The 13,443-nt window shown below is 34.3% G+C and overlaps 2 protein-coding genes across 2 annotated transcripts in view; one reads left to right on the top strand and one right to left on the bottom strand.

Annotated features, from left to right (window-relative positions):
• LOC111053516 (lachesin) overlaps positions 1 to 13,443 on the top strand; it is a 338,283-nt gene that overhangs the window by 101,628 nt on the left and 223,212 nt on the right. Inside the window, exon 3 of the mRNA XM_039420759.1 lies at positions 7,107 to 7,255. Within this exon, the coding sequence (XP_039276693.1) occupies positions 7,198 to 7,255 (58 nt within the window). The 5' untranslated portion in view covers positions 7,107 to 7,197. The remainder of the gene's footprint in view (positions 1 to 7,106; positions 7,256 to 13,443) is intronic.
• LOC111058397 overlaps positions 11,001 to 13,443 on the bottom strand; it is a 65,113-nt gene continuing 62,670 nt past the window's right edge. The window contains exons 15-16 of the mRNA XM_022345928.2: positions 12,811 to 13,042; positions 11,001 to 11,282 (exon numbers count right to left, since the gene is read on the bottom strand). Coding sequence (XP_022201620.2) covers positions 11,005 to 11,282; positions 12,811 to 13,042 — 510 coding nt within the window. The 3' untranslated portion in view covers positions 11,001 to 11,004. The remainder of the gene's footprint in view (positions 11,283 to 12,810; positions 13,043 to 13,443) is intronic.

The following is a 13,443-nucleotide window of genomic DNA, read 5'->3' as shown; positions in this document are numbered from 1 at the left end:
GTATACTGATATTAAACTAACTCTTGCAATATACCTCACTCAGATTTTTATACCAAATGTTTATATCCCCTGATTTGTTCATCGATGTATACAGATCTTTCCAATACACTAAACACTGATTTTTATTTTGAATTATACTCATGCTTTCAATACACTCAACCCTGATTTCTATTTTGATGTATATTGATGCTTCCAATTCACCTCAATAATTTGGTGTTATATCCTTCTAAATTCAAAATATCATTTTTGGAAAAAATTGAACCCTGATTTCTATTTTGATGTATATTGATGCTTTCAATTCATCTAAATAATTTGGTGTTATATCCCCTAAATTCGAAATTTCTAGCTTATTATGTATATTATTTTTGGACAAAAATTTGAACTTGAAATTTCAACAGTTAAAATATAACCTATTTTTCGGACATGTTATTCATCATCAAAATTTAGGAATAGAATAGTTTTGGACCATGCATGTTGTTCTTCCCCGATCATTGGGAATAGAATAGTTTTGGACCATGCCTGTTGTTTTTTCCCGATCCTATTCATATGTTTAATGATTGTATTCACAAACGAATGAATAGCCTACACCTTACCCTATTTCGTATACTGATATATATACTGATGCAATATACCTCACTCAGATTTTTCTTCTGAACTGCTTTTTGAATTTCTTGCCTGTCAGTTCATTATTTATGTCATTCGTATATTCTGGAATAATCTACTCTTTCAATCGTTGCTTGTAATATGCTTCTCACTCCCCACAATTTGTGCCAAATTTGAATTATTAGTGTACCTGCATTTTATCTTCAATAAACCTTTTCGGAACTGCTTCCTGAATTTCTTGTCTGTGAGTTCATTAGATCGAGTAGGTAGTACATTGAACGAACGTTAAGAGTTTCCCAGGATGACCTGAGTTTCACAGAAAAAATTACTTGTTTGACTAAAATGTTTATTGACCGAGCGAAGTGAGGTCTAAGATTCAAGTCGACGGTTTTGCATTTCTCTTAATGTTTAAATGTTTGAATCTTCAAATGTTTATATGTTGCGCATTTACGGCGAAACGCGTTTATAGATTATCATGAAATTTGACAGGTATGTTCCTTTTTTAATTTCGCGTTGACGTATATACAAGGTTTTTGGATATTTTGCATTTCAAGGATAATATGAAAGAAAAAAGGAGCCTCCTTCATACGCCAATATTAGAGTAAAAATCAGACTATAGAATCATTTGACTATATCTGATCTATATCTAGATCAGACTATAAATCAGCTGACAAGTGATTGTGAACAGATGTGTGGAGAAGCCAGTCTATTGCTGTATTTTCATAAGGTCTTTAGTTTCAATCAGGTACTTGTGGATTAGAAAACTGCGTGAGGTCTACTGTTCACAGAACTAATAGTAATAATATAGGCATAACCTGTCAGACAGTTTCAATTACTCGAAACTTGAATTCACACTCAGCTTTGTTAATTTACAATTACTTTGAGTGCGGCGAAGCATAATATCAGTTTGATGTTTCTGTATAGAATAGAGATAAGCAACACAACACAGATCACTCGCAGCCATGCAAACATAATGGAAGCAACTAATATTCAATGCACATAACAGAGCGTTTACGAAAATATTATCAAAAAAGTCTCCAGTCATTTTCATCATTATCTCCTATCAACCAGGCATAAGGGTATCATCCTTAGCAGAAGAATATCAGATTAAGAATTTGAATTTGAAATTGAAAGAAAATTGATTATGTTTATTAAAGAGCCCTTTATAATGTCTTTCAGCCCTGGGGAAGAATGAAAGTTTTGGGATGGTTTATTCTACAAAAAATATTATCAAAAATGTTCCGATAACGGGAAACTGAGATCCTGAAGTGGATGAGGCATCCAAAAAGCAGCATTTGGGTTGGAGACCAGTGGAATGGCGTGAGGCATAACATGGGTGCGGTGCGTGTTATGGGATATCTGAGTCTCGTTCCCACATAAATCTCTCTGCCAAGCGCTGGCTTATAAATAGATCTCCGCCCATAATATAGAGATCTGTCTGTGAAGTGCATTATCGGATTGCATAGGATATCTCTCATGATTTCGACCATTCGCTTTATCAACCACTTCATTATTTCGGCCAATATCAATCGAATTCGACTTAAAGGATTGTCATTTTAGTTGACTGAAAGCGATGTACACACAAATATTCTACAGAATATTTGAACCCAGATACAGAGATCAATGAACTTGGAAGTGAAATTCAAAATAAGGAACATCAAACTTGACTGAAGTATCCTTGAATCCAAGTTTTTTGAACGTTTGAGTTGATTGTGCGATTTTGAAAACTTGAAGTCAAGTTCACTAGCAGTCAAAGGTTACACTAGGTTGGATTACATAAGAAACGACGTAATGAGAACCGAACTGAATGCAGAGTCTTTATTGCAAATATTGAAGAAAAGTAGAGAAGACTGATCTAGCCATCTACTTCGTATGCCAGTAAATAGACTTCCAATTCAAGCTTATTGGCACTGCAAATCCGATGGGAGAAGAGGCGTCGGACGACCGATGAAGAAATGGATGCCGGAACAGGCCAACAGAGCCTAATCCTTGAATGACGATGGAGATGAAGTCAACTTTACATGAACATTGAAGTATCGACAACCTCAAAAGCACCTATATAATTATAAAGTAAAAAACCGAATTAATCTCAAAGTTTTTCCTCATCTGCATCATAGTTTTTCATTGAATTGCTCTTATACACTCTTCATCAACTGACAACTGTTCTTATCTCATTTCTCCAACTGTGGGTTGGATTATACCTTCAAATAATGTTTATTCCGTCAAACATGAATTATGTCAAAACATATTCAACATCTACTTGAATCAACAGAACTTGAAGCAGTGTCCACATTAGTTGACCGAGCGAAGTGAGGTCTAAGATTCAAGTCGACGGTTTGGCATTTCTCTTAATGTTTAAATGTTTATATTATGTTGCACATTTACGGCGAAACGCGGTAATAGATTTCCATGAAATTTGACAGGTATGTTCCTTTTTCAATTGCGTGTCGAAGTACATGCAAGGTTTTTGGAAATTTTGTATTTCAATGATAATATTATGGAAGGGAAAAAGAGCTTATTTCATACGCCAATATAAGAGTAAAAATCAGACTATAGAGTTATTCATCATAAATCAGCTGACAAGTGATTACACAGATGTGTGGAGAAGCCAGTCTAGTCAATACCTACTATTACTTCTAAGTAAAAGTAGTTATTGGTCTATTGCTGTATTTCCATAAGGTCCATAGTTTCAATCAGGTACTTGTGGATGAGAATACTGCGTGAGGTCTACTGTTCACAGAACTACTAGAATGATTGATTCTTGTAGGAGATGGATCATCACAAGGCATACTGTCCTTTTAAGCTCGACTCCAAGTATGCAGAAAACATTCATTTCACACAAACGGCAAGAGAACTTGAAGAAACCTGAATAATATAAACGCCCCTTCAAAAATATTATAATGATTCATCTCAGATTAATGAACTAACGTCGAAATATGGACTGGATACGATCAGATGAATGTAATATTAGAAGAAAGAAAGGTTATGAAGCGTATAAAGTCTGTTTTCCACAAACTGGAATCATCAGAAACTTGATAAGTGTCATCAAAGAGGAACGAAAACTTTATTAATATGATATTTGTTCGTCTCTGGTGTCACCATCCATATAATTTTATATTTTATTCTACTCTGCTAGAATTCTCTGTTATCTGCTCTGCTGTTCTAGTTATCATCCATTCTCTCAGCTCTATACACTAGTTTTATTATGACGAAGCATTTTTTATAGTATTATTTGAGTGTTATAGGATAGGGAGAGATTTTCTCATTCTTCTTCTTATAATAATATATATTTTTTAATTCTGCTAATAAAGTTTGGTGCTTATCATAACGATATACACTTTGAATATTTCTTCCTCACTTTGAGAATTAAGTACTGAAACTTGCAGATCTTATCCTCTTTAGACTCTGTCTGTTAACAGCCTCAATCTACAGCCTGACCTCTCTAGAGCCTAACATTCTTACTCCTATTCGCGAGATGAAGAAATACTCCATTGACTTACATCTCAACGCCATTATTATACACCAGTAGTTCTGTGAACAGTAGACCACGCGCAGTTATAAACCACAGCCTTCTCTCATACTGTCCATCAAGTAAATCTTTTCTGAATGTCGTGTCGGCGAGATATCGGTGTGAAAACGGCTAATGGCTGTTAGGGTTGGTGTATCAAAAATGCAAACATCAAAAGCTAATCTCTTTCAAGACATACTGGCAACAGGTCAGCCCGAGTTCAAAGCAGAGGAAGCTCGACCTTTCTCTATACTATGTTTTTAGATAATAGTATGTTAATTTAGTTATTAATTATTGCATGCGTTTATTGCATGCAATCAATAGTTCATTTTCCTTTTCCTTTTGTAATATGCTTCTTTAATACTGTACTTAATAACTTACTGCATGATGCTGCAGCCCATTTAAGGTCCTGACCTCATTCAAAACGCTTCTCCATTCTTTTATGCCTGCAGCTTTCCTTCTTCATCCCCTGATATCCGCCTTCCTCAAATCTTGTTCCACTTCCTCATTTCCGTCATTGGGTATTCCCTTATTTTTTTATTCCAATATTTCAATATTATATTTTTATCTTCATAAAATGTATAAATTCAGGGATACTTTCTTTTTTTATTTAAAATATAGAATTATTTATTTATTCACTTATTTACATACAAAAGCTCACAGAGTAAATCCATGAAGAGCCTTATTGACATCCAAAGTTATTAGACAGATGTCTATTAACGTTAATTGACATCAACTAGCTTAGACACATAATATTTGTATCATTATAGTACCCTTTATAATTAATGAAATTCAGGCGGTATACGGAAAAAGGGCACATAGAGCAAAATTCTGTTTTGAGAAAATAGCATTTAAGTTTTTAATTCGGATGGATCAATGTATTTTATAATTGAATTGAAAATTCTGTTAGTACCAAATCGGAATTCAATATATTGATCTTATGTTGTTTAAGAATGATACATGACTATATTTCTAATTTATTCCAATAAATATGTTTGAAAATTGGTTGTATGTGCCATTTTTCCAAAGACAAAATTATTCTGTACAAATTTGGGTTTGATAAACTAGAAAACACTCGCGTTTCAATGCTAAATGCTATATTTCTCTTAAATTGAAAAGTTATATACAATAAAAAAGTTTTTGATCATTTTATTAAAATAGGGGTAGAGCATCACTTGTGGTTGAATGTCAGGAACAGTACCATTCAAGAATTTGAATAGTTTGAAATTCACAGTATTGAAGTTTTCAGAGAACAGCGAAGAGCCATTTTGTTTTATCTTTATAATAAGATAGTTCATGATAGTGAACTTATTTGACTTTGATGAAGGTTTGGACAGAAACATAGGAAGCAGTAGTCTCACTGACCACTAAATCCCTCCTTGACACAGCTGTTTATAAACAGTTGTACCAACATCAGTTTCCAAGATTTTCGTTTGAGATTTCAAGGTTATATGCAGAACAAGATGGCCGATCTAATAAAGCAATCTCCGGAGAAAGGGCATATAGTTCTATGTGCCCTTTTTCCGTATACCGCCTCGATTTATAGACAACAGTTATGATTTGTATTTTAAATCTATTCTTTATCGATTTCGAAGAGTACTTCAATTCTATTTTATAAATACTTTTTCATTTCTTCCAATACTGTAGGCGTAGAAGACTGAGAAGAAAATCAATTAGTTGTCGACCACGCTTCAAACAATTCGAAAGTCTGTCATTAACTAGCTTTCTTGTTCTACAAAACTTTGTTATACAAAAAACATGAATATCCAATACTCATGTCCAATTAATTCACAATATAACGAAACCGGGTACCGTTAAAGGGTCGACGTTCATCATACTATTCTATATGAGTAAGGTGGCTCAGGAATTACACATTATATGATATCCTATTATGAGATATTCATAAAAGCGAGCGATTTCTGTATATATTTGGTTATTTATGGATATTCATATGGTTATTTATGTCCAAGAGTTCTCGAAAACGGCTCTAACGATTTTCACGAAATTTGGAACATAGTAGGTTTATGATATTAAAATTCTATTGCACTGGGTCTCATCCCTGGGAATAACTCGCTGACGGACATTAAAAGGATAATAATTATTCATCCTTGGAAAACCCATGATAATTTCGTCGCATGTTGAGAACGACAGAATTATGTTCAGCTGTTAAACTTTTTGCAATCGATAAACTTATCTCACGAGAAATAGTATCTAGAAATTGTAATCGACTTGATCAAAATAATCTGATTTGTTGACATGACATGGTATATCATTCTAAATTAGAGTGTATCATAATTTTCAAAGTTAATTTATTATTACAGTTCTAAGTGATAAGTGAGTGTTATTTTGTTATTCAATTTGGTTTGTAAACAATCTAAATTAGAAATTTTTTTGTTTTCAAATGTTTGGAGTGAGAATTGGACCTGGATTCAAGTGTATGGAACATAGCCTTTTTTTGGACTATTTAAAGTGTATAAATCGAAACTCGGGGAAGAAACAGTTCTGGGCTGTGCCTGTTAGTCCTTCCCCAATCATTTTAAAGAATTGTGCTATGTTTATCAATAAATGAATAACGAGCGAAGCTCGGTGCCCCGATATTGATAATATCAATAATATTATATTTTAATAATAAATAATATTGAAATTTTAAATACAACAGTTTCTTCTACGAAAAGTATTGATTTCTAAAATGAAAATCTATTCATTTTAGAATAAATGAATACAATAATTGAAAATCATTTTATTCATTGAAAATTTGTGAAAAAAGTAAATTGAAAATTCATTTCATTTTAGAAATCAATACTTTCCGTGGAATGAACTGTTGTATGAATGAATGAAAGCGGAAATGGATTTTTCATTTTCAAAACCATTTTTGTAGAATACAAGTATAGATCACCATAACACATAACGATTCCTATTCTCATCTTTAGAGGTGTAATAAATATAATCACAATTATCTTCACATTGGCTTATGATTCTCTATTATTGTTCGCAGGTATTTGCCAATAATATGGGTTCACAACTAGAGCGAGGCCGGAGCGTCTTCACAGTACCTTAGCCAGTTTCTCAACGCTAGAGGCCTCCTGATGATGCCGTCCTCACTGTTCCACTGTCTCTTTGCTTTGCTAAGTCTTAAATTCACAGGTAAGAAATTATTCTATTCTCAAATTGATCTCTGATGAGATTGAAAATGAATTTCAAGTCTTTGTGATTTGCTGTAGGAGAATAATATTCATTACTCCATATAATCAGCTTCTTCATTCCCTTTGTTTACAGTGGTGTCCTTGATTATATTAATTCGATGTTTTTGCTTTAATTTTCATTGTACATGTAGTGGGAACACATTTCAGAATTTGATTCTAATATTCCCTTGGTGACCTAGACAGAGTTAATAGCCTTAAGCCCTGCCCACACTCACACACATCAATCCTTGTTCCTACGGTATTTTTTGTCCTTATAAATTCTATTAGATTGAACAGATGTTTTCAAACAGATAATGTTTGTCAAGTTCCGTTTGATCTGAAAGAATTCATGAGGACGGCAAAATATCATACGAACAAAAATCGATGTGTGAAATGATGTCTAATATTATCAAATAAAATAGTGTTGATAAATCAAATTGAAGAAGCATCAACGTTCCTGTTGAATTTGAACACACAATTCGAAGCATTGGATCCTCTTGAATCAACTCTCAATTCAAAAAATACATGCCAGGTATTGGAGGCCTATCCATATTTGGAGAGAAAATACAGAACGAGGAAAATGTGTGTTCACAATAGACCTATCTTTGATCACAATTCGATCTGATTTCCTGTTAAACATAACAGACTCGGCGCCATCAGCTCGGCTTGGTCGACTAAAATAAAATAGAGTCTGTGGACGTGGCATACCCTTGAAGAGCATTCAGTTCCGACTGTTTCGATTATTTTTATCACGAATCACAATACCTACACTGTGTAATGTGGCTCAAAAATCATTAGACAATGACAAGATACACTTGTAACAAGAGCCACTTATAAAAAGGTTATTAAAATAGACTATTTCAAATAATAATCTACACAGTTCTCAATCATCTTGAAAAGAACGCACCTTGAAAGTGGAATGTATACAAGGACTAACACAATGTTATTTCGAATTGTCTGAAGTATTTTAATCTCGAAAATGTAGGCTTCAGACAAGTGCTGAGTTTTCGAGTTGGAGAATGTTTGTAACAGTTCGTTTCGCTAAATCGGGTTTGATAATAAGCATAGAACAAGATTTTTAACGGTGACCCACACACGTGAGTTAAAATAACGAGCATTGCAGTTCGAACTCACGTACTGGAATGTATATGAAGCATTGTGAGAACAGATAAGGAATATACAACAACGAACGGAATAAAATCACTCTACTTATATGGGCTACTTAAAGTTTAAAATGTGTTAAATAAAATGGTACTCCATATTATCATAGAGAAACAATAGCGTAAGTAGATATCCCATAGTGTAGGGAATTTATGTCGCAACTTTTACTGTTATCTCAAGCCGATTACTGTCGATTATTGTCAATTTTTACTGTTTTGTTGGGGTGATAGTGTATGAACGGCACAATTTGAGAGACTAACAGCGTCACATAGCTGCATAGGAAAGAACTACGTGAACTATCTGCTTGGGATAACAGTAAAAGTTGCGACATAAACGCCCTATACCATGGGATATCTACTTATGCTATCGTTTCTCTATGATATTATCAATATCGGGGACCGAGCTTCGCTCTGGAGTACAAAAGCATAAAAAGTGTATTACGAAAGAAGAAATTATAATAACATTTATACGGAAATGTTCTATATAATCATAGTGAATTGAGATCAATTCCCAAAGGGAAGGCAAAAATTCCCTTAACAAAGGCCCAGTAGCACAAAAGCCGGTTAGATTTTAATCCTGATTAACTTCACGTGAACCAAATCAGGGAAGACCATTTCAAAAAGATGGATCCACTGGAATTAATCAGGATCGAAAATAACCCGGCTTTTTTGCAACCGGCACTAAGTACCTGATTGAATGATTACAAAAGTTCAACAGCTGAATCATAATTTTGACACAGTCCACCACACATGAACTCGCTCACTCCCTTCATCACCAAGAGACGACGAAATAATTATTATCAGCTGTTTTCCCAAGGATGATTGATGATTATCCTTTTACCTCCTTCAGCGAGTTTTCCAAGGGATGAGACCTATAGTGCAATCGAATCTTTGTATTATAAACCGACTATGTTCTGAATTTCGTGGGAATCGTTTGAGCCGTTTTTGAGATCCGGTGAAATACAAACATATAGCCTAAACTTCTGAACATCCATACATCTGAACATCTGAAAATCTAAACATCTAAACATCTCAACATCTAAACATCCAGAAATCTTAATATCTAAACATCTAAACATCTAAACATCTAAACATCTAAACATCTAAACATCTAAACATCTAAACATCTAAACATCTAAGCATCTAAACATCTGAACATCTAAACATCTAAACATCACTGAACATCCAAACATCTAAACATCTAAACATCCAAACATCTAAACATAAAAACAGAAGTTGCTCGTTTAATAGTATAGGATATTGTTTTAAATAAACAACAAATGGCTTTGAATAAATTTGAACAAATACATTTGTTGAATGGCTTTGAACTCCAAATCAGAACATATTTATTTTTCCATACAGGGCTACAGTTCACAATATTATTTACTAATCTTTCATAATGTTTCGATCACATATAGGTACCATGAAGATTGAAGTCTTGACACTTGAAGATTGTAACTAGAGTATTCCAGTTGAATACAACCTACATTGTTTCCTGAGAATCTCACATCCAAGATTATTATATATTATCACTTAAACTTGGAGAACATTGTATTGATTTTCGGGATCAATCTCTCTTCGCCAGTAATCTGTATCACACCTATAAATATCTGATTGTGGCATATGGCCATGGGCAAATATGTGTAATTTCTAGATTTGAATCTCTATTGGAAGAATTGCTTCCAAAATGAGTGCTTTCTTGTGATTAGCCTTTTAAAATGTTCGGTTCCCTTGATTATTCTTTATATATTTCATTGTGATGAGAGCTTAATATAATTTTCCACAAATCTTATTAGTTCCACTTTGAAGTCTATGGAACAAAAATCTTTTATCCATCCTCATTAAATAGATTAATTATTAGTTCAGTATCAGTGATGATCAATAGAACTCATTCAGCAATTCTTATTTTATTAGTTTCACCTTGAAGTCTCTGAAGCAGAAATCTCTCATATATCCTTATCAAATAATAATCAATTCAGTATCAGTAATAATGGATGAAGCTCATTTATCAAATATTCTATTTAATTAACGTCGAGCGCTTAGCTCTAGGGACAAACTAACTCCGCCAGATCGCTCCAGCTGTACTATTCACTTGCTGCCCGAGCATAGCAGGCGTAAAACCGTGCTTTAAAGGTACACATACCAGCGACTATTATTGTGTCTATAAAAAAAGTTTGAGCATCAACTCTATTCATCAAGAACAGCGCTACAAGTTGCTATGAATTTGAAGTCTATAGAACGAACATTGAATGTGAAACAGGAGTTTCAAATGCATGAAAAATTTTTCTTTTTTAGATTTTCAAAAACATGGTTGATGTAATTTTAGCTATATAGAAGAGGAGACTTGCATATTTTTCTCAATTTTCTCTGACCAGTAGTTTTTATAGGGTATGTGTACCATCTGCCTCAAAAAAGTGACTTTTGAAGCCCTATTGTTAGCTAACAGAAGCTGATAAAAATATTTCAATTGCATAGATTATGTCCTAAGAACCTGTTCAATGGATTGGAGAAAAAAAATATTGAGTGCACAACCTTCATGATATTTCACTAATCAGTCACTCCAGAAATGCTTTGCTAAGCTGAGAATCACAAACAGGGAAACCAGTTGGAATGACGATTTATGTGTGATACTGCTGGAACTCGGGTGAGCGATGTCACCAGTAGGACCAATCTTGGCTGCAAATCCCATCACCAGTGGGATGTAGTTCTGCTCGTAGTTTCCAGTTAACAGGTGAGCCCAGGGACCCCGGCTGAATACAGCCACGTCGTCTCCACCATGTGTCTCATACTCAAGCGGAACCGTGGCTGGGAATCGGTACAGCACGTCATCTGAAAAAAAAATGAATGGGAATCAGCTCATTTTAATGATATTCGTATGGCTTCTATTTGTGGGGAGTCCTGGATGGAAGTTCCACCTCACCTCAATATAAAATTTGAGCCGACAATGAGGCTTTCAACTGTCATACTTCAGCTGGAGCCGACAGTTCAACGTGCGCATCCTATAACACGGGAGTGACTTGAAATATTATCATTATTATTATGAGTAAGTAATTATTATCATTTCATCAACGTTTTTTATATCGAATAAACTATAATAATATTCGTAAGGCTTTTATTGGTGGGTAGTCCCTGACGGAAGTTCCACCTCGCCTGAATATATCATTTGAGCAGACAATGGGGCTTTCGACTGTCATACTTCAGCCGGTGCCAACAGTTTAATGTGCACATCCGATAACAAGGGAGTAACCAATATTATCATTATTATTATTATGAGTAAGTAATTATTAGCATTTCATCAACGTTTTTCATATCGAATAGACTACTTAGAAATGTGTTAGTGCATTGTGTCAAAAGTTATAAGTGTTTGAAATTTTGATCCTTGAGGCGCGCCTCTCCTCTAGGAAATACTGAAATGAAGTGCATGTAATGGGTGATTCTCATAGAACATGATCTCATGAACTCATGTCATTGTGCGAAATATTAATGTGAGTACAATTTGGTTGGTGATGATGGTTGAAGCTGAAAATTAGGTATTTTTCACGATACAAGGAGCATTGTTGTCAGGTGTACCTGGAAATCTATATGGGATAGAGCTCTCTAACTGATCTCAGATTGTACAGCACAAAAATACGCCCAGAGGGATTTTGAATTATACATCCAAATGGTAACAAACGGATGATATTGTTGATCAAAAACTAAAATTCGTCAAAATTGATTTTTCCTTCAAATTTCACTCATTTTTGAAAAATCATAACTCATTACTCATTGAAGATAGAGAACTCCGAATGATCTCATTTCATTCAAAATTTTATAATCTTAAAAAAGGCCAAAGCAAATTTTTCTGTCCGATAACGAGATTTGGCAGAAATAGCTGAAAACTGGAAAATGAGCCGAAAATACGAGGTTTTTGGGCCACTCTGTATCTAGCACAAGGAAATTTTGCATGAAGAAATTGGTTCTGGACTTCTCTTATGCACCCAAATAATAATTATATTAAAAAATCAGAACTACAATATAAATAGCAAGCACACCCCCTTTTTCAAGTCTATAATTATTGACTGGACTATGAATGAACCTATTCTTATGAGAGCATTACAGTATCAAGTCGTACATACCAAAAAAAAAATCAAATACATTTTTTTTCTCCAGTAAAAACGTAATTGGACAGTCATGTCAATCCTAAATTGCGTACAGATATACGCGCCGCGAACATGAGCAATTCACTTTTAATCAGCTGACTATATCTGTATTTTTACAGAGACGGTAAGATACAGATATAAAAAGCTTGGCATCAGCTGATTAAAAGTGAATTACTCATGTTCGCGGTGCTTATATCTGTACGCACCTTAATACTTACCACGCTTATCTTTACTCAGATCATATCTCGTTTGAGGTGTAGTCAAGTTCTGCTTGTATCCGGGCCCATTAGCATAGCTGATCGTTGAGTAGGTGAGATTGTCGGTGGCCGGTTCAAGATTCGTAAAGATGTCACTTCCTCGAACTGGATAACCACTCACTGACATCGTGTGGGCGTGGTCAGCTGTCACCACTATTAACGTGTCCTTCTCGTCTGTCATCTCTACTGCTTTCTAGGATAAAACACGAGTGAACAAAAAATTGTAAAACTCATCCAAAATTTCATAATATTATTACAGTAATTACTGAGGATGCAATTCGCAAAATAAAAGTGGATGGATTCGTTGGTACTGTAGTCCGTACAAATTTACTTCAGACTTGGAGGAATATGCTGCGCAGAGAAGTGGAGTGAGATCAGCCAATTACAGTGAATATCGGGGACCGAGGATCCTTTTCCAAGGATAGATAATAATAATTATCCTTCTAATATTGGGCATCATGGTTGATTGTAACCTTAAGTGGGAGCCTCATATAGAATATATTTGTAAACGCTTGAAATTTATTTCCTTTATCTTTTATAAAGTCCGTGAAATATTAGACATTAAATTACTTAGGGTCCTTTACTTTGCCTATG

This window comes from Nilaparvata lugens, chromosome 2 (assembly GCF_014356525.2).
Source record: "Nilaparvata lugens isolate BPH chromosome 2, ASM1435652v1, whole genome shotgun sequence".
NCBI classification, from domain to species: domain Eukaryota; kingdom Metazoa; phylum Arthropoda; class Insecta; order Hemiptera; family Delphacidae; genus Nilaparvata; species Nilaparvata lugens.
The sequence above is the reverse complement of the archived record's forward strand: the minus strand, read 5'-3'. Positions and strand labels throughout refer to the sequence as shown.